The 26,830-nt window shown below is 42.2% G+C and overlaps 2 protein-coding genes and 1 long non-coding RNA gene across 3 annotated transcripts in view; 1 reads left to right on the top strand and 2 right to left on the bottom strand.

Annotated features, from left to right (window-relative positions):
* Window positions 1-310: 310 nt before the first annotated feature.
* On the bottom strand, window positions 311-16,507 carry LOC133529261 (BRCA1-associated protein). Its single transcript, XM_061866950.1, has 12 exons — window positions 16,231-16,507; window positions 15,742-15,846; window positions 14,525-14,660; window positions 13,247-13,411; window positions 10,460-10,635; window positions 7,825-8,007; window positions 7,175-7,286; window positions 5,691-5,782; window positions 5,328-5,502; window positions 2,515-2,664; window positions 1,089-1,206; window positions 311-490 (listed from the first exon to the last, which is right to left on the bottom strand). Exons 1-12 carry the CDS (start codon window positions 16,307-16,309, stop codon window positions 338-340), a joined length of 1,644 nt encoding a protein of 547 aa, XP_061722934.1. The 5' UTR covers window positions 16,310-16,507; the 3' UTR covers window positions 311-337.
* Window positions 2,846-4,535, bottom strand: LOC133529262 (uncharacterized). Its single transcript, XR_009801113.1, has 2 exons — window positions 3,480-4,535; window positions 2,846-3,063 (listed from the first exon to the last, which is right to left on the bottom strand). It is a non-coding gene; the product is annotated as an uncharacterized LOC133529262 (long non-coding RNA).
* Window positions 16,508-17,021: 514 nt separating the features above from the next.
* Window positions 17,022-26,830, top strand: part of LOC133529336 (ubiquitin carboxyl-terminal hydrolase 32) — a 110,050-nt gene continuing 100,241 nt past the window's right edge. Inside the window, exons 1-3 of the mRNA XM_061867032.1 lie at window positions 17,022-17,167; window positions 17,242-17,476; window positions 18,007-18,325. Of these exons, the coding sequence (XP_061723016.1) occupies window positions 17,110-17,167; window positions 17,242-17,476; window positions 18,007-18,325 (612 nt within the window). The 5' untranslated portion in view covers window positions 17,022-17,109. The remainder of the gene's footprint in view (window positions 17,168-17,241; window positions 17,477-18,006; window positions 18,326-26,830) is intronic.

Below are 26,830 nucleotides of genomic sequence, written 5' to 3'. Positions count from 1 at the left end.
ATTGCTTATCAGTCCAAATTTTTTCATATCCAACCTGAAAATGCATATTAGAAATATATGATAAATACATTCTAGAAAATTATTTATCAAAACTATTGAATACATAAAATAAACAACAACATATAGACTTTAACGCTTAAGAATAGTTTGAATGACCACAATTACTACCATTTCACAATTAATAGACTAAAGTAAATAAATAAAGTTTAGTATAATTTGAAAGTCATAATCGTAAACCATAAAATCAACACTATAGAAGACTTATTTATTTTATTAACATCAGAGTTAACGGTTAAAAAACGCCGAAGTATCGACGCGGATGCTAAGTATTTGGCCGCTATCGGCGCTTCCTTCTAGGCTTGGCCGCGGGGGCCACACTGACGCTGGCTTCGGCGATCTCGTCCCGGCTGGCCGTCTCTGTGCGCTCGAGCTGCCCCCGGGCTTCGACGAAGAACATCACGTCACGGAGCTGCTCTTTTAGTTCAGTTACCTGACGAAAACATTTCAATTGTTAGAGTCCGACCATGCTAACTCTGCGTGGCATTTTTAATGGCAAAGTGTGACTATGCTACCGTAAATATCAAAATTCTATTAAACTATGACGTTAATGTCGATGCCAAGAAACCCAACTTTTTGAGTAGGAAAAGACGCGAAAAAAAAATGTATGAGAGACCTGTCCTTCGCGGCTACATTTACAAATTTACCGCCTTTTTCTTCTGACAAAGCTGGGTTGCCACAATATTTATAGAACTTTACTTTTGTCAGGCATCAAAATAGTAAGAAACATATAAATATAAATAAATATTATATGACTATGAAGTGAAGCCGATGGTCCCGGGTTGAAATCCTGGTAAGGGCATTTATTTGAGTGAATTTTTGTTCGTGAGTCATGGGTGGGTTGTATTTAAGTATTTATAAATATTTATATATTATATATATTATTGTGTAAATAGTCAATTTGTTTAATATTGTTCTATAACATTTATTTTTTATTTATATATACAGATAATATATCTGGCAAAAGAAAAAAAAAACTTCGAAAAATGTAGGCGCGTAGGTTCGAACATCCATGCAAATGTAGAATTTACCTGTGTTTTGAACTCTTCCTCCCTAGCTTGCGCTCTAGCTTGCCACTCGGCCTGGTTGGCGGCCATGGCCGCCGCCAAGCCTCGCTCTTCGGCCAGGGAGCTCTGCAGTGATGTTACTCTGTAAGAAATATGCCATTAGAATAGAATAGAATAATTTTTATTCATAAACACAAACAAGACTCATTAAATTACATGATATAACAAAAACAAAGGAAGTAGTATATATAAGTATAAGTTTGACGACCGGTTTGGCCTAGTGGGTAGTGACCCTGCCTACGAAGCTGATGGTCCCGGGTTCAAATCCTGGTAAGGGCATTTATTCGTGTGATGAGCATGGATATTTGTTCCTGAGTCATGGGTGTTTTCTATGTATTTAAGTATTTATAAATATTTATATTATATATATATCGTTGTCTAAGTACCCTCAATACAAGCCTTATTGAGCTTACTGTGGGACTTAGTCAATTTGTGTAATAATGTCCTATAATATTTATTATTTATTTATAAAGTGCCACGAAATGGCCTCATCTCAGCATGTTCCTGGTGGCTTCCAGCGCTGGTCTTCCGATGAGACCATCAAGTGAGAAAAATATTTAGGTACATATTATTAATTACATTACATATTAATCTATGGTTAACGTCCGGCTATGGCGTTGAAATTTACCTGTATCATACCTTGCTTGCGACATTCATTCATTCATTTATTCGTTGCAACCATGGTATTACAGTAGAATGGTTATTTTCGCATTTTTACATTTTACCAACTTATACTTCGAAGTTTCGTTAAATAAACTTTTCTTTAATGTTAACCATTGCAGATATACTCGTATTGGGGTACATTTAGAAGGCAATTAAATGTTTTCGGTCCAAATGTGTAGGGTTAGAGCCAGCGTAGCTTTATTTGACGTTATAAGCGTATTGTACCTAATACGCCTACTTGAAAAATAAACTAAACTTATTTTTTTTTTAAACAAACAGCATTTTACAAATATGACTTACATAAATTAATTAAAAATAGGCCTAAAGCTTCCTACGTTACTAAGAAAACTATTACAAAGAAACGTAAATTACGAAATTATAAATTACCCATTTAGTTGTGTACTACACGCAAGTACCTAAAGTAACAAAACATACAAAACAATGCAAAATATGACCTGGAACCAATTTATCATTTTCTAGAAAACAAAATTTTGAATTTGGCCAAAACTCATATAACATTTTTTGCTCCTTATAACCTCAGGAATGCGTGGTTAAAATCTATCGGGTTTAATTGGCCCACGGTGTATATTGTTGTCTAAGTACCCTCAACACAAGCCTTATTAAGCTTACTGTGGGACTTAGTCAATTTGTGTAATAATGTCCTATAATATTTATTTATTTTATTTATGTTATTGTACGGCAGCAGTAAGTGTTGGGCAGCACTGACTTGGCGGTGAGCTGGTGCAGCTTCCTCTCCAAAGCCTTGTTGTCCTTCTCCAGCGCGGCGAGCCGCGCGCGCGCCGCCGCCGCGGCCGCCGCGCCCGCCGCGCCGCGCGCGCGCAGCGCCGCCGTCTCCGACGAGTGCGCCGCTTCTAGTCTGAAACACAGTACAGTCATTATATTATATCCAAAAAACCGGCCCTACCCGTGAATAATTAGTTCTTGGATTTTTTTTTCGTAGATCCCTCGGGGGGGGGGGTCCCTGGGAGTGTAAATTCAAAAAGTAGACTGAATCAGGCTCCTGCGTTTATTCGAAAATTGTTTTTTTTTTTTTCAAAAAAACGGTTTTACTTGAATAACTCGACCATTTTTGATTTTACAGTAAAATCGTGAGGACAAAAATTGTAGGAAATTTGATTCTCTACAAGTTTGGTCCAAACAATTTTTCTTCTAGGATCGATATTTTGGAAATTAAACCTGAAAAACGCGACAAGTTCAAAATATTATGACAAGAACTGATTATTCACGGGTAGGGTCGGTTTTTTATATATAGTGACTGTACTAACATGGAATTATTCGCTATGTGCACGACTATCACGCAACCTAGCTGCCGCAAGTCTAGGGGAAAATGACAATTCACTCCATCTTATAAAACTACCCCAAAACTAAAAACTACTGAACGGATTTTCATACGAGTTTCATCTATCAATAGTGATTCTTGAGGTAGGTTTTAGTATATAACTTGTTAAGGTTTTGTGTAAATTGATTAAAATAAAACGATGTTGTCGGAAAAAATCACACCGGCTAGGAGCTTTAATCGAAAACGCTCCGTAGTTCGCTCCGTTTGAGCTATAAGTAACAACACAATGTATGATGGGGTTGTCTCTCTTTCATAGGTCTACAAAAAAGTCCGCGATGTTAAATGTCTATCTTTTAAGGATACATAGCAATAAGGCTCACTACGGTACTCACTCCTGTATCCGACCCTCGTAATACTGCCGCTGGCTGTCCAGCTGTTGTGTGAGTATGTGTGTGAACTCCAGCTGTGCGGAGTCGAACTTCAGACCTTATCTACATAGCAATAAGGCTCACTACGGTACTCACTCCTGTATCCGACCCTCGTAATACTGCCGCTGGCTGTCCAGCTGTTGTGTGAGTATGTGTGTGAACTCCAGCTGTGCGGAGTCGAACTTCAGACCTTATCTACATAGCAATAAGGCTCACTACGGTACTCACTCCTGTATCCGACCCTCGTAATACTGCCGCTGGCTGTCCAGCTGTTGTGTGAGTATGTGTGTGAACTCCAGCTGTACGGAGTCGCACTCCAGACCTTATCTACATAGCAATAAGGCTCACTACGGTACTCACTCCTGTATCCGACCCTCGTAATACTGCCGCTGGCTGTCCAGCTGTTGTGTGAGTATGTGTGTGAACTCCAGCTGTACGGAGTCGCACTCCAGACCTTATCTACATAGCAATAAGGCTCACTACGGTACTCACTCCTGTATCCGACCCTCGTAATACTGCCGCTGGCTGTCCAGCTGTTGTGTGAGTATGTGTGTGAACTCCAGCTGTACGGAGTCGCACTCCAGACCTTATCTACATAGCAATAAGGCTCACTACGGTACTCACTCCTGTATCCGACCCTCGTAATACTGCCGCTGGCTGTCCAGCTGTTGTGTGAGTATGTGTGTGAACTCCAGCTGTACGGAGTCGCACTCCAGACCTTATCTACATAGCAATAAGGCTCACTACGGTACTCACTCCTGTATCCGACCCTCGTAATACTGCCGCTGGCTGTCCAGCTGTTGTGTGAGTATGTGTGTGAACTCCAGCTGTACGGAGTCGCACTCCAGACCTTATCTACATAGCAATAAGGCTCACTACGGTACTCACTCCTGTATCCGACCCTCGTAATACTGCCGCTGGCTGTCCAGCTGTTGTGTGAGTATGTGTGTGAACTCCAGCTGTACGGAGTCGCACTCCAGACCTTATCTACATAGCAATAAGGCTCACTACGGTACTCACTCCTGTATCGGACCCTCGTAATACTGCCGCTGGCTGTCCAGCTGTTGTGTGAGTATGTGTGTGAACTCCAGCTGTACGGAGTCGCACTCCAGACCTTATCTACATAGCAATAAGGCTCACTACGGTACTCACTCCTGTATCGGACCCTCGTAATACTGCCGCTGGCTGTCCAGCTGTTGTGTGAGTATGTGTGTGAACTCCAGCTGTACGGAGTCGCACTCCAGACCTTATCTACATAGCAATAAGGCTCACTACGGTACTCACTCCTGTATCCGACCCTCGTAATACTGCCGCTGGCTGTCCAGCTGTTGTGTGAGTATGTGTGTGAACTCCAGCTGTACGGAGTCGCACTCCAGACCTTATCTACATAGCAATAAGGCTCACTACGGTACTCACTCCTGTATCCGACCCTCGTAATACTGCCGCTGGCTGTCCAGCTGTTGTGTGAGTATGTGTGTGAACTCCAGCTGTACGGAGTCGCACTCCAGACCTTATCTACATAGCAATAAGGCTCACTACGGTACTCACTCCTGTATCCGACCCTCGTAATACTGCCGCTGGCTGTCCAGCTGTTGTGTGAGTATGTGTGTGAACTCCAGCTGTACGGAGTCGCACTCCAGACCTTATCTACATAGCAATAAGGCTCACTATGGTACTCACTCCTGTATCCGACCCTCGTAATACTGCCGCTGGCTGTCCAGCTGTTGTGTGAGTATGTGTGTGAACTCCAGCTGTACGGAGTCGCACTCCAGACCTTATCTACATAGCAATAAGGCTCACTACGGTACTCACTCCTGTATCCGACCCTCGTAATACTGCCGCTGGCTGTCCAGCTGTTGTGTGAGTATGTGTGTGAACTCCAGCTGTGCGGAGTCGAGCTTGTCGCCGCCGCAGGCCTCGCCGGTGTCGGACGCGACAAGTTTGCCGTCGGCCTTGTTTTGGACTAGGCGGTGGACGAAGTTATCGCCTATAATTAAGAATTTTATATAGGTTGCTTAGTTACGAGTAAAATAGGGCAATGAGAGAAAAACTATAACTACCTGAAAGCTGTGACTATAATTCAATACTGATAGTAAATTTCAATAAGTTTCAAAAATAAAGGAAGCTAGTTAAAGCAGAGAGAGATATAAAAGTGAGATTGTAAATACATCTCACCAGCATAATCCCACACCCTGTTCGATCCCAGTTGCAGGGCATACGTGTGATTCGATGTCAGGAAGTGTTTCGCAGCGTGACCCTTTTCATACCTAAGTAGGAAATTAAAAGCATATCAAACATAGAAAAATAAATATTCATATGAACATAACAATATCTGAAATCACAGAAATCACGCCTCTGCCTCTGCCATAGCAAATATTTGCTACCGCGCACCGACGCGGGCGCTGCGCACAATGCTGGAAAACGTGATCCACTATACAGGCTGGTTAAATGTGTTGCGGCAAGCAAGAAAGTTTACTCAATTTCATGGTAGATGGCGCTGCTCTGCATACATCGCGCGTTACGAGTTCCCAGCGACCTATATAAGCGGCGGCGGATTGTCAAGCTTTTTATTTTTGTTCTAGAATGTTCGATGCGCGACGTCTATAATCTCTCGAAAACGTTCTTATTTCACTGCGATTGTTCGTTTTTCACCACTAATTCAATAGATCCGGTTCGAAGGATCACTTTGTACACTCTAGTTACTCATATTTTGTGAAATAAGAATTGTGACGCCATTTACAACACACTTTTATACTATCACATTTAAACGCGTATACATGTTAATTCGTTAAAGAATATTGCAAAAATAAAATTGACAATCCGCCGCCGCTTATAAAATGTAACAATTTGTATTTTTTTTTTATTTGGAGATCCAACAGCTGTGACATTAACATAGAAAAATATAGTAGATACAGGAAGTCAATTATACGAACTCACAGGTAGTGAGTCCATTTTAATGAAATGGACATTTTCAACATGTCCGACAATGTGTATAAGAAGAATGTGATTCAGTTGCTTCAAACAAAACATTACTAAAAGTCGCCCCGGTGGACCTTGCCGTTTTTCTCGCTCATTAAACTGTATCTATATAAAACTACTTCTGCTGACTCAAAAATTAATTTGTTACTCCTATACAAGGCTCGGAACTGGTTTATAAAATACCGGTAAATACCGGTTTATTTCGGTTTTCCTCCGAACTTTTATAAGAACCCCAACGTTTTAAGAACTTTATAGTAACCTAAAAAAACCGGTTTATTCGATGAGCGACGAAACGGCCGGCCGACCTGGTGGTGTGCCACGTAAACATAGACACCGACATAGGAATTAACCGGTTTTTATTGCTCTAAACCGGTTAATTTGACAAGACCTGTTCTCATTAAAACCGGTTTAAAAATAACGGTTTTTCGAGTGAAACCGAAATTAAAAGGTTTTGCGCCAAGTACATGATAACGGTTTGGAAATTTAACCGGTTTCCGAGCTTTGCTCCCATACACCTGTATTGTAACCGTATCTGTGTTAATTTTAGCTTTATATCCTTTATATTGTTACCTAGCGCTATCAGTAGTAATCGACACTACAAGAATCTACTTCTTTTACGGATGGCGCGTCTGACTGGACTATTTCTACTGACAAACTTGTTTGGCAGACTTTTTTTTTACCGTCCACAGCCGACGTTTCCACAGATAAGGCAGATCCACAGCGAGCCGCCCTCGCCGTCCGGCTGCCCTTCGAAGATGCCGCTGTGCTCGCGGCCCTCCACTAGGCCTTCTTCTACAAATCAGTGATATGATTCATAAGTCCACCAGTACACACACACGTCGTGTCGTGTATACAGTAGAATTCATTTATAACGACGTCGCTTATAACGACTAACCGTTTTTAGCGTCGATATTATTTACTCAAGTTCGGTCCAATACATAATTACATACATATGTAAATACATATCCGTTTTATACGTCATCCGGTTAGTACGACATAATATCGCCGGTCCCTTGAAGGTCGTTATATCCGGATTCTACTGTATAGCACAATATCGTAAAAAAATCACACAGAAAAATTTAAGATTGGATCGAAAATTTGGCCAAAATTTGGCCGAATAAAGTCACTCTGGAAACACTGATCAGCAGTGAACTATAAAACTTCCCATACAATAAGATTTGGCGAACATTTTATTTGTTTATATATTAACAGTGATATGAATTTGAAATGAATTTTAATTGAACAGTGAGATTTTTTGGTGTAACCGATTCTAAGGCTGCGGACTGAACGATAGCGGGTAGCGGGGCGACGAGCGCTCAAATGAACTTACCTAAAGCAGAAGAATCCTGCTCCTCATCGCACATAGCACAAGTAGCGTGACCTCTGGGTTCGGGGGTCTGCGCGCAGCGGCAGACAGGGCAGGAAGCATCTCGCCATCTCACGAGGCAGTCCGCGTGGAAGGCGTGCGCGCACTGCACGCTGAGTACGCCGGCTACGCTTTCGTCCATACGTTCTGGAAAAAAAGTTTGGTGTTAGAACATTTCGTTTCATTTCGAACGCTAGATCTACAGATAACGAAATTACTACAACTCGCATTATTCAACTGTTTGTTGTAAAATTTAGAGAATAGGTTCTATTATTTATTTATTTATGTTACGGAGACCCAACAGCTATTTAATACAAAGTAGCGCCAATGATTAAGATATGGATACCAATTACAGTTTTTTTATATTGCTACGTCGGTGGCAAACAATTCTAACCGAGGCACACGGGGCAGGTGGGCAGCTCCGTGTGCGCGGGGGGCGGCGCCCCGCTGCGCGCGCTGGACACGCGCGCCACCCAGGCCGCGCGGCACAGCGCTGCGGGCTCGAGGCTGCTGTATGGGACGTCGAACTGTGGATACTAACCGAGGCACACGGGGCAGGTGGGCAGCTCCGTGTGCGCGGGGGGCGGCGCCCCGCTGCGCGCGCTGGACACGCGCGCCACCCAGGCCGCGCGGCACAGCGCTGCGGGCTCGAGGCTGCTGTATGGGACGTCGAACTGTGGATACTAACCGAGGCACACGGGGCAGGTGGGCAGCTCCGTGTGCGCGGGGGGCGGCGCCCCGCTGCGCGCGCTGGACACGCGCGCCACCCAGGCCGCGCGGCACAGCGCTGCGGGCTCGAGGCTGCTGTATGGGACGTCGAACTGTGGATACTAACCGAGGCACACGGGGCAGGTGGGCAGCTCCGTGTGCGCGGGGGGCGGCGCCCCGCTGCGCGCGCTGGACACGCGCGCCACCCAGGCCGCGCGGCACAGCGCTGCGGGCTCGAGGCTGCTGTATGGGACGTCGAACTGTGGATACTAACCGAGGCACACGGGGCAGGTGGGCAGCTCCGTGTGCGCGGGGGGCGGCGCCCCGCTGCGCGCGCTGGACACGCGCGCCACCCAGGCCGCGCGGCACAGCGCTGCGGGCTCGAGGCTGCTGTATGGGACGTCGAACTGTGGATACTAACCGAGGCACACGGGGCAGGTGGGCAGCTCCGTGTGCGCGGGGGGCGGCGCCCCGCTGCGCGCGCTGGACACGCGCGCCACCCAGGCCGCGCGGCACAGCGCTGCGGGCTCGAGGCTGCTGTATGGGACGTCGAACTGTGGATACTAACCGAGGCACACGGGGCAGGTGGGCAGCTCCGTGTGCGCGGGGGGCGGCGCCCCGCTGCGCGCGCTGGACACGCGCGCCACCCAGGCCGCGCGGCACAGCGCTGCGGGCTCGAGGCTGCTGTATGGGACGTCGAACTGTGGATACTAACCGAGGCACACGGGGCAGGTGGGCAGCTCCGTGTGCGCGGGGGGCGGCGCCCCGCTGCGCGCGCTGGACACGCGCGCCACCCAGGCCGCGCGGCACAGCGCTGCGGGCTCGAGGCTGCTGTATGGGACGTCGAACTGTGGATACTAACCGAGGCACACGGGGCAGGTGGGCAGCTCCGTGTGCGCGGGGGGCGGCGCCCCGCTGCGCGCGCTGGACACGCGCGCCACCCAGGCCGCGCGGCACAGCGCTGCGGGCTCGAGGCTGCTGTATGGGACGTCGAACTGTGGATACTAACCGAGGCACACGGGGCAGGTGGGCAGCTCCGTGTGCGCGGGGGGCGGCGCCCCGCTGCGCGCGCTGGACACGCGCGCCACCCAGGCCGCGCGGCACAGCGCTGCGGGCTCGAGGCTGCTGTATGGGACGTCGAACTGTGGATACTAACCGAGGCACACGGGGCAGGTGGGCAGCTCCGTGTGCGCGGGGGGCGGCGCCCCGCTGCGCGCGCTGGACACGCGCGCCACCCAGGCCGCGCGGCACAGCGCTGCGGGCTCGAGGCTGCTGTATGGGACGTCGAACTGTGGATACTAACCGAGGCACACGGGGCAGGTGGGCAGCTCCGTGTGCGCGGGGGGCGGCGCCCCGCTGCGCGCGCTGGACACGCGCGCCACCCAGGCCGCGCGGCACAGCGCTGCGGGCTCGAGGCTGCTGTATGGGACGTCGAACTGTGGATACTAACCGAGGCACACGGGGCAGGTGGGCAGCTCCGTGTGCGCGGGGGGCGGCGCCCCGCTGCGCGCGCTGGACACGCGCGCCACCCAGGCCGCGCGGCACAGCGCTGCGGGCTCGAGGCTGCTGTATGGGACGTCGAACTGTGGATACTAACCGAGGCACACGGGGCAGGTGGGCAGCTCCGTGTGCGCGGGGGGCGGCGCCCCGCTGCGCGCGCTGGACACGCGCGCCACCCAGGCCGCGCGGCACAGCGCTGCGGGCTCGAGGCTGCTGTATGGGACGTCGAACTGTGGATACTAACCGAGGCACACGGGGCAGGTGGGCAGCTCCGTGTGCGCGGGGGGCGGCGCCCCGCTGCGCGCGCTGGACACGCGCGCCACCCAGGCCGCGCGGCACAGCGCTGCGGGCTCGAGGCTGCTGTATGGGACGTCGAACTGTGGATACTAACCGAGGCACACGGGGCAGGTGGGCAGCTCCGTGTGCGCGGGGGGCGGCGCCCCGCTGCGCGCGCTGGACACGCGCGCCACCCAGGCCGCGCGGCACAGCGCTGCGGGCTCGAGGCTGCTGTATGGGACCCCGTCGAATGCGCTGTGGAATTCGCGGGCCGCTTCGTTGCTGCGGAACCTGAGAAGAAAATTAACCTTTGACTTCAGAACGGAAAACATGAGTGGCTAAAGTCCGTCTGATCGTCATCCGCGTTTTCTAGAATGTTTCGGGCCTTCGGCCCTACACGGAATAGCGCATAGGCCGAACTATGCAGTTAAGGTACTTGGGAAATTTACGGGAAGCGCGCACCTGTCGGACACTCCGGGTTTTCGGCCCTACTCGGAGCTCGGCTCCACATTTAGACACTTGTACCGACTTCTGTTCTGTGTTTGAGCACCAACCTTTCGCAGCTCGATCTTCGGCCTCGCGTGTGACGTGCCTCTTTCTGACGCTTCGGGCCTTCACTCCTACAGGGTCTCGGACTTCGGCCTTTGCACTGCCGGATTAACCATTAAGCAAAATAAGCACTTGCTTAGGGCACCACGTCTAGGGGGGCACCAAAATCATATGAAAAAAAAAACGCGCAGGCTGCATCAGCATCGCAGTCGTAATGTAAGTACTTATGTACACGTAACTTCTTGATACGTGTGCAAGTACCTATCTAATAACGAAGGGTCGTAAGAGAGTGAGGACACGAAAGCACATCTCCAACCTTACGCGGAGGCCCTCAAAGCTCATGGCCAAAAAATTGTCGGGTTGTTGTGGTCCACCGATTTTCTCGATGTAGATTACCGATTTTGTAGCGTAAATTGCTCTCTTGTACGCCAGATGTGTCGGTCAGGCCGAGTTGCTGCGACCTGCGACCTATTGTCAAAGTGTTATAAAGGGCCCCGCGAAGGCCGAAACCCAAAAGCTTTTCAAGTTGCGCTTTCGAGTTAAGCAAAGGCAGTAGGAGAACCGTGATTACATAGGTTGGATTTCAAGCCACTCTTTTGCAGTTCGGCGTTAGGTCTTATGCGACGCTAAGGGCTTCTACTTTATGCAAACTGCCTCACTTTCACTTTGCCATGGATCCAAATCAAAGCTGTTCTCTCTCGCAGCTGGGTCTCCTGCCTTGCTCACACCTCGCCATTGGTTGTATTGTATGATAACGCGCCGCGATCGGACGCTCCGGACGCCCAGCCATTCATACCTGGCCATTAGTCAAATTCAAGCCATGCTTTCTTCCAGCTCGACCTTTGGCCTCATCCGTAAGCGCCGATCGAACGCTCCGCGCGTTCAGCCTTAGACTTGCCTTTAAAAACACTGATTTAAACTTTCACGATTTAGGCCAATCAAATTAGATCCAGAAATAGCGTTTTGAGTAATTAATTCCCAGCAAGCTGGAAATTGTTTTAATATTTTCATTTGGTCATAAATACCGTGTAATCCAAGTTTGCTTTATCCCAGGAGGTGTGCATACATTTTGGGATCCTTAAGAGATATTTTTTTCCTGTACATGATTTCCTGTGGCTTGGCACACTCGATGTAGAAGGAACCCACTATCAATTACAATAGCACTTGGTGAATCTGACACTGGTAAGAAGGATTATTAACATGATTTTAACAAAAATAAAAAATGTCGACCTTTTTTTACAATTTACGACGAATACATATTAAGGTACCTTCAATCAATCAATCAATCAATATATTTTATTGCAAGAACATAGTTAAATTACATTTTGGATCCTCAGATATCAATTTTAATCATAATTAGAACAAATTTTCAGTCAGACGTACCGTTTTTGATTTACAAGCAAAAAACTGAAAAAGAGGAAACATTTATGCACACCTCCTGGAATGGAGCAAACTCGCATTACACGCATTTTTAGGACCAAATTCGAAAAAATCTAATTTTATTGGCCTAATTGTGACACATTATTATTTAAGAAAACGGGACTTAATCGCGTTTGATTAAGTTCTAAAATTACCTCCAATGGCTAAGCCCCTACTGAAGCTCGGCCTTTGCCCTCACACGAATGAGCTTCGCAGGAAAGCTATAGAGGTTGCAAAACCCTGTGCGGAGTACGGCCTATGTTTTACGTCTTCGCTTACTCTTGGACATTGGTTGGCTCGGCCTCCGGCCTTATGCGAAGCACGGGGGTGTCGAATTTTCTGACACTTAACCTTATGCCTACTGTCAATTTCCGTAATAAAATGATGTGACGGATTGAAAATTCTATTCTCAGAAGTAATGCGACAATAAACGTCACTCAATTTACCAAGAAAATTCAACGTAATCTTGATGAGGGGGCACCATGATCTAGAAATGCTTAGGGCATCAAAATATCTTAATCCGGCACTGGGCCTTTGCAATGGCTGTCCAGGACGCCTCAATAAAACCATTTGTGTCTCTACTCTCTGGTATAGCCTACCCGCTATCATTTATTCTTTCAAGTAAAATTTGTAGTATCGCTCGAAGACGTATCTGCTTGATACAAAAATTAGTTGGTCACTTGTATTGTGTTTAAACATTAAAGGCAAGGCCTTCGGAATTATGATACTTGCAGGAAGCGCACACCTGTCGGACGCTCCAGACCTTCGGCCCATGCAGAGTTCGACCTTCGGCCTTTGCAACTGTGCCTTCGGCCTTTGAAGTCCTGTAACTAGGTGGGGCTATAATATCCAGAAGGCAGCAGGCAGTGATTAGAGAAGGAGAGCTAAGGATCGGGCTCGGTTGCGCGCCATGGGAGAATGTGAGCTTACTTACGTAAGTAAAGCCATATAGTGGTCGGGCGACCCGTCGCGTAGCACTCGGACGTGCGCAATGTCCTGTTGGCAGGCTGCCGCGAAGGCCAGGAGGTCGCTAGCGCCGAGCGACCCTGGCACGGAGAGGAGGCACAGCATCTTGGCCTCTGGAGCTTCCTTCAGCTCGCTACAAATGAAAAAAGTTGGTCTTTACAGGGACAAACTTCACGCCTTTGCTGAAGATGTTAAATAAGTAGATTTTTTATGTAGTATAAATAAAATTTAATATGTCAATTCTCTAATATGTCAATCCGCAGAGCAACACCGGCTTCTGACACGTCGGAAGGGAGGAGCCGAAGCGAGGGGGGAAACGTGCACACAGTCACACTTCTCACTCACTACATACAAAATCCAATCTGTATTAGGCGGGTCCACACAGAGCGAGCGAGCGAGCGAGGAAATTGCCTCGCGCGTATGCTCTCTCTGTGTGGATCCGGCTATGACGACACAAATACATAAAAAATGACACACGTCAAAGACAAATCTTGCACACCTCGATCTCTTTTTGTGTACGGACGAGTCACAACATGCACCGCCATAGGCACAGTTGTGCCAGTACTTTGGCAGAGGGGAAATAGTATGAATGCCGTCTCCCTTCCCTGTGTTGCTCGAAGTGTCAATTACAATATCACCTCAACAAAATTACAAATTATTATAGAGATTTATATATAAATTCGTGAGTTCTAGCCTCACTAAAATAACGCAAAAAAATAATACAAAAAGAGGGTAAAACAAAATTGTGCATTACTAGAGGCTGGGGAAACAAAGGGTTGCGGGACTTGCAGGCCAAGTAGATATAGACACGAATAGTGATACGCGGCCGGTAACCCCGTTTCTTGCCGAGATTAGTATACTTAGTGCATTTCTCAAACATGCAATGAAACAAAAAAAAGTTGTAATCAATTTGTTTTATTCGTAGGTTTACATAGCTAAAAACAAATTAAAAATCAACTACTATTTGATGGTTGAATGCCAAGACGTTGTGTCACAATTTGAAATTTAAAAAACAAAAGAAGGTTGATTTACAGACCTAGGTGTGTGAGGCTGTATGAAATTCCTTTAAGTACATAATTATCGTCATCACTCATTGTACCGGATATATAGTATTTCCGTATTTCCGGACCAATAAATTGAAGTAAGTAAAGTTTGAGAAAATCTAGAGATGTTGCAGAGAAAAGGACTAAATTTAAAAATCAATTGTTTCCCATCATAATTTTCATTCCTTAGTTACCATACTCACTTTTCCTTGTACAGATGCAGCACCCCTTTAGTAACCTCAACAAGAGGGTTCCCACAGAAGAAGCTAATGGTATCATCATCGTCTGGTATGATGCTGTCTTTGGGCGGTGACCGCCGGGAGCTGGTTGGTAGTATACCTTAAGAAAATGTTCATATTAGGTACAATCAAAATCTGAAATGTTCCAAATCTTGCCTGGGGCAATGACTTTTTCTTTGATTAACCTGAGGAAAAGTTGTGACTGGAACAAACAGCATTTTTAGAGTCCTTTGCAAAGGAACAAGGACAAACTGTCTTGAGATAATATGTGTATGTGAATGACATGCGAGTGGATGATAACAAAAAATTCAGCATGCAAATGATTTACAAATGGGGCTTCAGTGACACATTCACTGCATTGGACGGACAGAATAATGTCAGAGACAAAATCCACATTACAGGCTAGCGTGCACCGGGCTCAAGATGGAGCAGCTTGGAGAGCACTGGTGAAGGGTGTCCATGGTCGTCACGTCCCTCAGCTATGAGGATACAAGGAAGAAGACACTGTCACGGAATGACTGCAATTAGAGTTCTTGACGACTGGTTTGGCCTAGTGGGTAGTGAGTAGTGACCTTGCCTACGAAGCTCATGGTCCAGGGTTCAAATCCTGGTAAGGGCATTTATTCGTGTGATGAGCATGGATAATTGTTCCTGAGTCATGGGTGTTTTCTATGTATTTAAGTTTTATACATATTTATATATTAAATATATTGTTGTCTAAGTACCCTCAACACAAGCCTTATTGAGCTTACTGTGGGACTTAGTAATAATGTCCTATAACATTTATTTATTTAGTTCTAACTAATATCCTTTTCTTTTCTATCCTATTACACAAAAGATCCCTATGGGTCGAAGTGTATCGCAAGGGCCCCCAAAAACCGTAAGATAAGCTGATGGTGATTTATAATATATTTTTTTGTAATCATAAAATTTATTCACACAATGAAGACAAATTACAAATTAAATTACAACTAAAGCTTACAAATAAAAATTAAAACTGTGAATTTACAAAAACAAGCCGCTCCCTGTTGTTTCCGGTGATGTCTATGATGTTCTCAGCATTTCCATGCTGGTTTAACACAGACACAAGAACACAAGGTTGCAAGGTTGGTTTACACAAGGAACAACTTATTTTTTATTAGTGTTAAGAAATTCATAAAAAGAAAACTAAAGACAATTACCAATATCTGGATTGGGACCAAGCAAGACACTGGCATATGTCTCAACTGTGATGATTTTGGATTCCCGCGCACCGCGGTCTTTCTTCTTCTGCTCTTTGGCAGCCTCTGTAGGGTAGAAGAAAAGTTTTTTTTAATAAGATGTGTTTGAAATATTGTTTTTGGTGTTGGTCACATCAATATACAATTCATTGTAGAAAGGTTGTAGTATATAATCTGGAAAACCCAATTTGTTAGTAAATAGAAGAAAAAAAACTAAATTCATCCTTTTTTTGGGTACTCTGCTAGTACTAGCATAAGACAAAGACAGTATGATTATCTCTACCTATGTTTGAAATGAAACAGTCCCTGGCCAAACTATATGTGCATATGTTATTAGAAATTACTAACTAACTTATGATTTCTCTTGAGTTAATGGAGAACAAAGATAAAGTTGTTGACCTTTCAGTTACTTATGTTTAGACAAGTTATTACTGTTCTAATAATGCCTACCGATTTCAGCAGGACTGTCGCCCATGTCGGGAAGGTCCTCGTCTATTTCTATACTCAAAACGCACAAAGACACGGACATTTAAGGTATAAATAATTAACGAAATAAAAAGGAAACTTAAGCTTCATTAACTTCTGCTATGTTCATTAAGTTCATGGCGAGAGAATGTAGCCGGAATGGGGAAAGATTTAGATATGTATTTAGATTTTTGCGAATAAAACGAAAACAATAACACGTATAACAAAACTCTGATAGGAAAACATCAATCAATAGCGAGATGAATTGCAAAGAGCATATAATCACTACGTTTGTCAAATTTGTCAATTTATCAGCTGGTTGCCACAGACTAAAACGCACGTTTTCCTGGAATTTCCCTTTGCAGAAAAAATTGATTTAATTACTTAAATACTTGATTTGATACCTCAAAGTATCATATATTAATTTTGTTTCAAAATAAGATTATTTTACTTTAATTTCATTTATTCAACATTAAAAGTCATGTGCATTACAGAAGATGTTAGTTGGATGTAGTCAGTACATGACACCCGGGTAGGGCACATAATGTTAGTACTTATGAGGTACCTAATTACCTACTTATATACTATAGTACTTATAAATTCATGCATATCTAATTATAATTTTCATTGATACCAGTCACTGAAAAGTACTATTTCATTATTTTACACAGTTCGATAACGTGTAACGGAACGTGCAAAAAATCAGCCAATCGCAAAACCAATCGGAATGTGTTCGGGGAAAAAAAATAAAAATATTCAATATGGCTACGGATCATACGACGTGAGCTGTCAGCTGTAATATTTTCTCTTTCTTTGTGTTTATTAATGATTTAAAAATGTTATGAGTGCTAAAAACCCGCGAATATGGGTGCTAAAGACTCAAAACCTTGTTTTATATCTTACGAGGATGCAGTGAAACGAGGTATGCGTGGTGTTCAAAGTTTAGTGCGTCGAAGATGAATTGAGTTTATTTGAATCGCGTATCATTGTTTGCAGTGTCTGATAGCGAGTTGAGGCGTATTCGCGAAGCGTTCAAGAGATGTGCCGGCGCGAACGGGACGGCCTTGAGCTTGGAGGCGTTTGTTCGCGAAGTTTTGAGCGACGGAGTGCCTTATGAGGTCGCAGACTGGCTGTATCAGGCCTGCGGTGGCACCAAGAGAGGAATTGCCTTTAAGGAGCTGCTGTGTGGCATCGTAGTCCTGACTAAAGGGAACATAGAGGAGAAAATCAAGTAAGAATCCCCTTATCTCTTTTTTTGTTACTGTATTTTCCCATGATCAGTACCTTACCTCATACTTAAGTTGGTTTTCCTGTTAGAGGTGCAATGCAATGTTTACAAATGTTGTGGTATCGCTGAGACGTCAAGAAAGCTCAACTTATACGTCAATAACAACTTATTGACGTAACTTTAATATTTAAACATATAAACTTAAGCTTAATTTATTGCAAAGTTAGTAAATTAAGTTAATGTTTCTTGTATTACCTATAAACATTATTTTATCATCTTTCCCATCCCTTATCAACATCCTGGCATTCGAAAACCAGTTTATTCCAGTGTTTAATTGTATTGTATCATATTGTTTTGATTATTAACTATGTAAGTTATTAATTGCTTATGCTGCGTTACATAATGCTTTTCACTTAATTTACATATATTGTATTGTGCTGACGTTAATTAATTCACTTTCATATTTATATTGTTGGTTTTGATAGCAAAGAATACTCATTTATAATTTTTTCTCATATAGTTCCTTCTTTCAGATTTTTGTGGACATTATACGTGAACAATCAGGGTGACAATGGCACCTACATTTACAAATGGGACTTTGCCAGTGCCCTGCACATGGAAAACATATCTTTACCCTTTACGGAAGCTCACCGTAGTGCTGAAATACTTACTAGCCTGTTCGGACCAAACGATAAAGTCACGTTTGAGCAGTTCCGTTCCTGGCTATTGATTCACAAGGACGCAACGGTCCTGTCAAAATGGTTGCTGTCTGGGAAGGCCAATGCGGTGCAGGAGCTGGACACACCAACATTTTATCAAAGCTTGGCTGGTGTCACACATTTGGAGGAGAGGGTATGTGTTTTTACTTTTTTTTTAATCTAGATCCACAAACCATAATCAAATTGAATGCTTCTTTCAGTGGTGTATTTTCTGTAGACTGTATGACTACAGTGTGCAAAGAACATATAACCCAAATGGTATGCAAGAAAGTGTACCATTTTTTAATAAGAATAAACCCAACTTTATGGTATGCAAGAAAATGTACGGTGTTTTTTTAAGAATAAAGCAAACGTTCAAGTTGCCTAATTGACTAATCTGTTATGGAAATCCAGGCAGGAGGAGTATTAGTGAAACAATGATAGCCAGTTAAATAATGAACATTTATTCAGTAAACCGCTATTATATTATATATAATAAGAGGGGAAACTAATAAAGCTACCATAGCTTTCGCGTGGAAACCGCCGGACGGAAGCCATGGCTCCGGGCGCCCTGTTCACTCTTGGCAACGGTCCATCCTAAGAGAGCTACAAGCTTATTGGGATTAATCCGATTCCCTCACAATGTTTTTATTTTGCCGCAAAGCGTTTGGAAATATCGAGTGAGCACTACAAGCCATGCTTCAATTCAAAACCACAACCTTTACTTTGAAAACTTATTACTTAACTTGGCTTACCCTGGGACTTAGTCAATTTGTGTAAGAATGTCCCTATAATATATATATTTTATTGCTAGGACACCAACGCTGCTGCTGTATAGAGAACTAGTATATGATTAACATGTCTCAGAATTATCATTCATCATATTTCCTTTTTTTCGTTAAATAATTTACGTTTTTAGTGTCAGTCCTTATTTATAAGGAAAACCACACATTTACCACAACAATAGCAGTATGTTTAAAAACTCGTTTTAATATCAAAACCACAATCAAGGGGAGCACATGCGGAAAAACCGTGAAATTAACTACATACGGCGGGACCACACACAGCGCGCACACGCGCGAGGAAATTGCCCCACGCGTATGCTCGTGGGTCCCTGATCAGACACAGATAATATCCATAATTCAGGAATAAATATGCAAGCATGTCATACAAATCAATGTTATGACATGCTTGCATATTTATGCTCTGACGAGAGTTCAACCCCAGCTAATATTCAGCTTTGACTCAAACTGTAGTTCCCCTCATCCGCGAATGACGCCTCTATTTAGTTGAAAAAAGGTATTATTTCTTCCCGCTATAATTGGGTCTATGTATTACTTAAAAATACTATTACAAATGGGTATCTATGAATGTATAGTGTCAACCACGGTATAACCGGACCGATACGACCTTTAAATTTTCAAGAAAAGAACTTACTTCCAACTTAAATTCCGGAACGCACTCTAGTAGTCGTTTGCCTCCTATAAAAATAATTTACAGTACATATGGTGCTACTTTTCCTCACTAATGCGTAAATTAGCACATTATGTAACTATGTCGAAAATTTAAAAGGTCATATGTAATGTAAAACGTTGTACAGTCAAGTGTAAAAATCCCATATATCCCATCCCATATATCCAATCCCATAGCATCTTATTCCAGTGTAATGAGAGATTATTATATTCTTTCGATACATATTTTTGTACCTGACTGTACGACTGTACATGTGCGAATAGGTAATTCGCAACTCGTGTCGATTTAAAACACTCCCTTCGGTCGTGTTTTAATTTATCGCCACTCGACCGAAGGGAGTGTTTTAAATCGACACGATTTGCGAATTACCTATTCGCACATGTATCGTACAGTCAGGTACAAAAATATGTATCGAAAGAATCGTCTCATAAATATGGTACTACGCTCTCATTACACTGGAATAAGATGCTATAGGACATATTTTTGAGTAAGATGTGTACACCCATATCGTAATAGTATATTACGATACAAGTGCGAAATATAGGAAATTCGAAACGAGTGGCGACAAATTAAAACACGACCGAAGGGAGTGTTTCTAATCGACACGATTTGCGAATTACCTATTCGCACATGTATCGTACAACGTTTTACAGTACATATGGCCCTTTAAATGTTCAACACAGTAACGTAATATACTAATTTTCGCACTAGTGCGGTAAGGTAGCACCATATGTACTGTAAATAACTATTATTTACGAGTTCCCGATATTTCGGTGTGACCCGAGAAGATTACATTAAAACTGTTCCGTATTGGTAAACACCCCATTTGTAATGTAAATGACCAATTAGTGATGTTAAGTCTAACTACTACTAAAATTAACTTTCTGCTTCGATATAATTTAATAGTACATTACGATACAAGTGCGAAAAATAGGAATGCACGCACGAATATTTGCACATGTAACTAGCACTAATTTTCGCACTAGTGCGGTAAAGTAGCACCATATGTACTGTAATAGTACATTACGAGACAAGTGCGAAAAAAAGACTATACGCAACGAGTGGTGATAAATTGAAACACGACCGAAGGGAATGTTTTAACTCGACACGTGTTCGGAATTGACCATTTAAATTTTCGACATAGTCACCAATATGCTTATTATCGCACTAGTGCGGTAAAGTAGCACCATATGTACTGTAAAGTGGTTTTTCCGTTAAAAGGAAAGTAAAATTGTTTGTTTATTAATAGCAATTCTGCCATGAACTACCTAATGTCGTATGTTGAAACATGTTTCATACATTTACGCTGTTATATTTTTCCTCCGTTCTAATTGATATTACTCAAGAGTTTCTCAGGAAAGTGGTTTCCTTATCAACACTTCACAAGTTGTGTTTAACATATAAACAAACCGGTACTTACATAAGTTTGTGACTTACTGTGTTATGTGTTATTCATAAAAGTCTGTCAAATTTAAAATCCCTCCTTTGTGAGACAAATTTTTAATAAAACATCCGACATTAGAACGTTCCAAATATTTCTCCTATGGGGTCATCCATTAATTACATCACACGTTTAGGGGAGGGAGGGGGTCAAGTAAATGTGACATGTTGTGACAAAGGGGAGGAGGGAGTCACAAACTTTGTGACGTCACATTAACTTCATCAGTAGGCGAAAATTTATTTAAAGGGTTTTTATTCGCTGTACAGTAAAATAACGAGTTTTTGGAACGATAATCGTTTAATTTTCTTTTCTGATCGTTTTTGTGTTTATAAAATTAGTAATATTTCTTTTATTATTATTATTATTTATTATTATTTATTGTTCGGAGAACCAACAGCTATAGATTGTACAATAGTTATATATATAGATAACAAAGAGCCAATTATAGGTTCCCACCGGTAGCAACAGGTTAACAGATAATTGGTGGTTAGCACTAGATTTTTTTTTTTTTACAACGTGCAAACACAAACACATTTTGATAATATATCAATAAAATAATATCAATAATACCTAATTCGAATTGCCGATTTCGTTGAAAACAAAATTTTCAAAAATGTGACGTCACACAAGGGGGAGGTGTTAGCCAAATGTGACCAAGTGTGACAAGGAGCGGGGGAGGGGTCAAAAAACCTCGCAAATCGTGTGACGTAAATAATGGATGAACCCTATACGGCTACCACGACTTTGACACTCACATATTCGCTATCGCGTGCGTAACTTACTTTCTATCCATCTCGCTCGTACTGGCATATTAGTGTAGACAGCTACGCAGACGTTAGCGTATATATCAGTTTGACACTCAAATGATAGGACAACTTTTGGTAAGGCTTTTGAATCTACAAGGAGCTCAATAAGACGCCACGAACAACCAGCTAGACCTACATCACAGAAAACTGCACAATAAATACTGGAAGGAAAAGGACACATGCAGGCAGACCAAGGATTTTCTACCGGAACTGAACCACAAACTCACCAAAATACTACTGAAAACACCTAGACATCAACTACGTAAAATAGTAGGATTAATTACAGGACATAACACACTTAACAAACACCTACACAATATGGGTAAAACAGACAGCCCCATGTGCAGAGCGTGCATGGAAGAAGAAGAAACAACAAAACATATTCTCCTAGACTGCAAACAGGTAGAAGTATACAGGAACAAATACCTAGGGAATCCGTGCACACTAGGAGAGGCAATTAGCAACCTGAAAACTTTGCTAGGCTTCGTGGAGGAGCTGGGGTGGTTAGAGTAGCGCTACCTCGTTTCACGCAAAATAGGCACAATGGTTGTCGATTTGCGGAAAATGCCCAGAAGCACTAACTAACTAACTAAGACGCCACGAGAACTCGCATGCGAGTTTCATTACATCGCGGTATTTGATCGACTGACTGAATTAGATGTAAACTCAATAGTCCACAATGTACTCGTAGTTAAAATCGCATCGTGACGCCCCGCGGTCTAAATGAGGCACTAGAAATAAGGCATCGCTTCTAAACAGCTCGTGATCCTTGTCAAAGACATACCGAGCGAATCCTAAAACCTAGTAACTAAAGGTTGGTTGCATCAATCATAATTGACAGACTGATTAACATCACTCAGCAGAAAACCGTTAAACTTCCCGTACAGTAGACAGATAGATAAATCATTTATTCGCTTGCCACAATACACACATCTAGAATAGAAACCATAGCAACACCAAAATTAAATTAAATCTCTTTTTCCTCGCGTTGTCCCGGCATTTTGCCACGGCTCATGGGAGCCTGGGGTCCGCTTGACAACTAATCCCAAGATTTGGCGTAGACACTAGTTTTTACGAAAGCGACTGCCATCTGACCTTCCAACCCAGAGGGTAAACTAGGCCTTGTTGGGATTATTCCGGTTTCCTCACGATGTTTTCCTTCACCGAAAAGCGACTGGTAAATATCAAATCATATTTCGTACATAAGTTCCGAAAAACTCATTGGTACGAGCCGGGGTTTGAACCCGCGACCTCCGGATTGCAAGTTGCACGCTCTTATCGCTAGGCCACCAGCGCGCGTTGCAGCAAAACAAAAGGGTTCTGGCTCAGTAATACGCTACACTCTTTCGGGTGAAGCACTGATAATTCATACTTTTAAATTTTAACAAGTAAATTTTATCAAGTAAAATTTATGCTAAAATTTTAAAAGTGACAAACGGCGCAACTAGCCCTAAAATGTTAGAGGGAAGCATGCAAGCATGCGATCTTGTCTGGCCGATAGTCTATGGGATGATTTACTGTAAAACTCCCGTGAGACTTGAACGTTTTACCATTATTTTAATCACATATTATTAAGTCGAATAAACGACATGTTTCGATCCTTTTTCGAGGATCTTCAACTAGAGCTCTGACTGCAACTCCGTCTCTAGTGATCGAGCGCGCGACGTGCGTTTAAAATCATTCTAAGGGATGTCAGCTACCGGTGCCATATTTAATGTTAATCAGTTCGTTTGCGTGCGGTTCAACCTGTCATAGTCGAGTCAAGCAAATGCCCTAGATACAAGCTTAGCCTAGTTTAAAGACATGTTATAAATTTCAATATACATAAGGTTTTGCTTAAGTCACACTTATTAAACAAAGCGCATTCTCAAATAAATTTGCGCACTTTAGTAGCTTATACAAGGTGCCCGTGAGCATTGCGAGTGATTTTAACGGTGCATTCCTGGTAATATTTAGAAACTAAAATGTCATATAACATTTTCTGGATTAGGCCTAGTTTCAGAGATATTTAAATGTTTTTCGAAATCATTCTTTCGCCATAAGTCGGCACAAAACAGATTTTTGACTACGGTATTGCCACTTTGAGTTTGGACATACCTATCGATTGACATCGAAAAATTAAAAAAATGTATTCGAGAGGCTAATACCCCCAAATAAAAGAAAAACTTTTTAGTTAATTTTAGGTTATGTGTTTATCAATAAAAATTACGTTTTATGTGTTAAAAAAGAGTGTAAAAAAAAAAAAAACAAAAAAAAATTTTTTTTTGTCGAATTTAATTTAATTTAATATCAGGAATGCACCGTTAAAATCTCTCGCAATGCTCACGGGCACCTTGTATCTGATTGAGAATGAATAAGAAATAATTACATTGCAGACAGACAGTTAATCCTGTTGGTTTTGGAGTCATAGGTGTTTCTTAGTGTCATATCTGTTAAGCAATTGACCGCACCGATGAGTCGTTCTCTAATTGGCTTAAACTGTGTTTAAGGAGAGATTATACAGTGCAAGTCACTGTCCTGAAGCATGCCTGGTCTGACCCACACGACACTCACAATATACCTTTGTAAGCACTATAAATAATAATGCTATATATTATAGATTAGATGATTTATTTCATTAAAGACAATTGACATAATAATAAATTTGCATCGATGTCAAAAATATAATAATTTCTATCATGCACGTCTAAATAAAATAGAAATGAAAATAATAACAATACTAATAAAATACAATTATAGCTCCAATAAGGATTGTCAATACAATTAGAATAACAGTAAGTAGGTAAATTCTTACAAAATCCAAATTATAAATTTACAATGTCAAAACTTACGAAAATACAAGAACAATAAAAATTTAAACGATAAATAAAAAGTCAATTAATTTCAAATAAAAAAAGTCCTGTAAGTAAAAAGTATGGGGACAGGAACGTATAGGGACATACCTACACAAATTGACTAAGTCCCACGGTAACCTCAAGAAGGCTTGTGTTGTGGGTATCATGATTGAAGGCACAGTCAGATTTTTCAAATTCCTTGTATATTTTACCATGTATTCATTAGTTATTATTACACGTGCTAAGTCTAAGATAATTTCGTGTTTGGACGACGCCTATTAAGAAGTGGTTCAGAATAAAAGTAGCAGTACATTATGTGGATTTTTCATTTTATTTAGTGATTTATTTTAAGTAGCGCTGTTTTGTAGTAATCCGTGCATACTATTCTATACAATTGAATACAATCGTATTTAAAATAAAAGGGCGAATTGAAGTGTTCGCCTTTTATATTACATATCTCCTAAGACTTTTTGAACAGCGTCTTCTGAGAGAATTTATGAGGTGTTTCTCATAAACATAGTTTTTTCTTTAAGTTTGATAAGGTACTTATTCATTATTAAATTGTCTTATGTTCGATATTGCACTTTTTTGATTTAACTTCACTTTGAGGTAGTTACATGGAATTTCCATTTTTGTGTATTTGTGATTTTTGCAGAAATTTGTCTCAAGATGAATCAAGATGAACTGGAGTTCATCTTCGGTAGATAGGAAGTCTCTCCAATCTAACCTCTGACATAGAAAAACCTCTTTTCTATGGGAGACAAATTTCTGTGAAAATCACAAATACACAAAAATGGAAATTCCATGTAACTACCTCAAAGTTAAACTAAATAAACAAACTAAACTAAACTGAACTGGAGTTTATTGGTATAATTTACTCGTAAGATGATATTCCTAAAAGCATACAACTAGTTGTGAAAATTGAAATTCAAGTGTGGCATCGTGGAAAACGGCAGGTGAAGATTGTCAAATTGTGTTGTACAAAAAGTTACGAAGTACATTGCAATAAAAATGAGAAAACTCAATCAATCTGATATTTCTCAATATGATTTTATCGTTATTATATAATATTTATTCTACAGATTACTGAAAAAAAATACTGCTTTATATTAAAAAATATATATATACTAGATAATTCACTGCCACTTTTTTACTGAACCACTCATTACACCTAATGTAGATGACGAAGTACGGTTTCATACGTTATGCAGCAACGCAAATGCAGTTAGACTTTATACATCTTAACACAATCAATTATTATGATATCATATGGAGTATTTGCCATGCACCGATGTCGAAAGACGCGACTTATCCAGATCGCAATAGGGTTTCTATTATCATATTATCTTCATATCGATGCCACACATACGAATTGAATTCTAAATACAGTTATCGATTGATTCCAAATCGATTGAAGTCATTGTGCTATAATTATTTTATCTATTCCTTTAATTACGTAAATAAGCTTGACCTTGTTTATTAGCCAATCGCAGATAGTGCGTTGTGTGTTTACGCGTGGCCTAAATTTCTAGTGTTAGTATGAAATCGTGTACTATGGAGTTACTGATGCGTATAAATACATCTGTACGGTAAGGTACCGTATTATGGTTGCACTTTTATCGTATATCGTATCTCGTATTGCCCCAGCGACAATATATATGTAGACGAAGCTCTCAGTATATTTTTAGTTTCTAAAAACGGTCCAAATGACTGACAGTTGTCTGACACATCTTTCTCGATTTTTTCTCAACTTAAGACGCGAGATTTTTGTAGAAGCTTATGTGGTCTTACCAAAAAAATTCAAGACGCATTGTCCTCACATAAAATTGACAGTTATTAGGTACACAAATCATATAATAAGTACCTACTACTATCCTTACTGTTATTTAGATAAATCCTATAAAATTGTTGACGGACGAAAGTTTCGAGTTGCGCTTAAAAAAATATTAATAAAAGACTCGACGAAGCTTCCAAGGGACCGAGTCTCGTAAAAACGAGTTCTTCAAATGTAGACTCAATAAATGAGTTCCTACAAGCACTGGCCTTAACCCCTTATCCCAAAGCATTGGGACGCACATAAGCTGATGATGATAAAGATGATGTTT

Source organism: Cydia pomonella, chromosome 20, assembly GCF_033807575.1.
Source record: "Cydia pomonella isolate Wapato2018A chromosome 20, ilCydPomo1, whole genome shotgun sequence".
NCBI classification, from domain to species: domain Eukaryota; kingdom Metazoa; phylum Arthropoda; class Insecta; order Lepidoptera; family Tortricidae; genus Cydia; species Cydia pomonella.
Note: the sequence above shows the minus strand (reverse complement) of the source record. Positions and strands in the feature narration are given on the sequence as shown.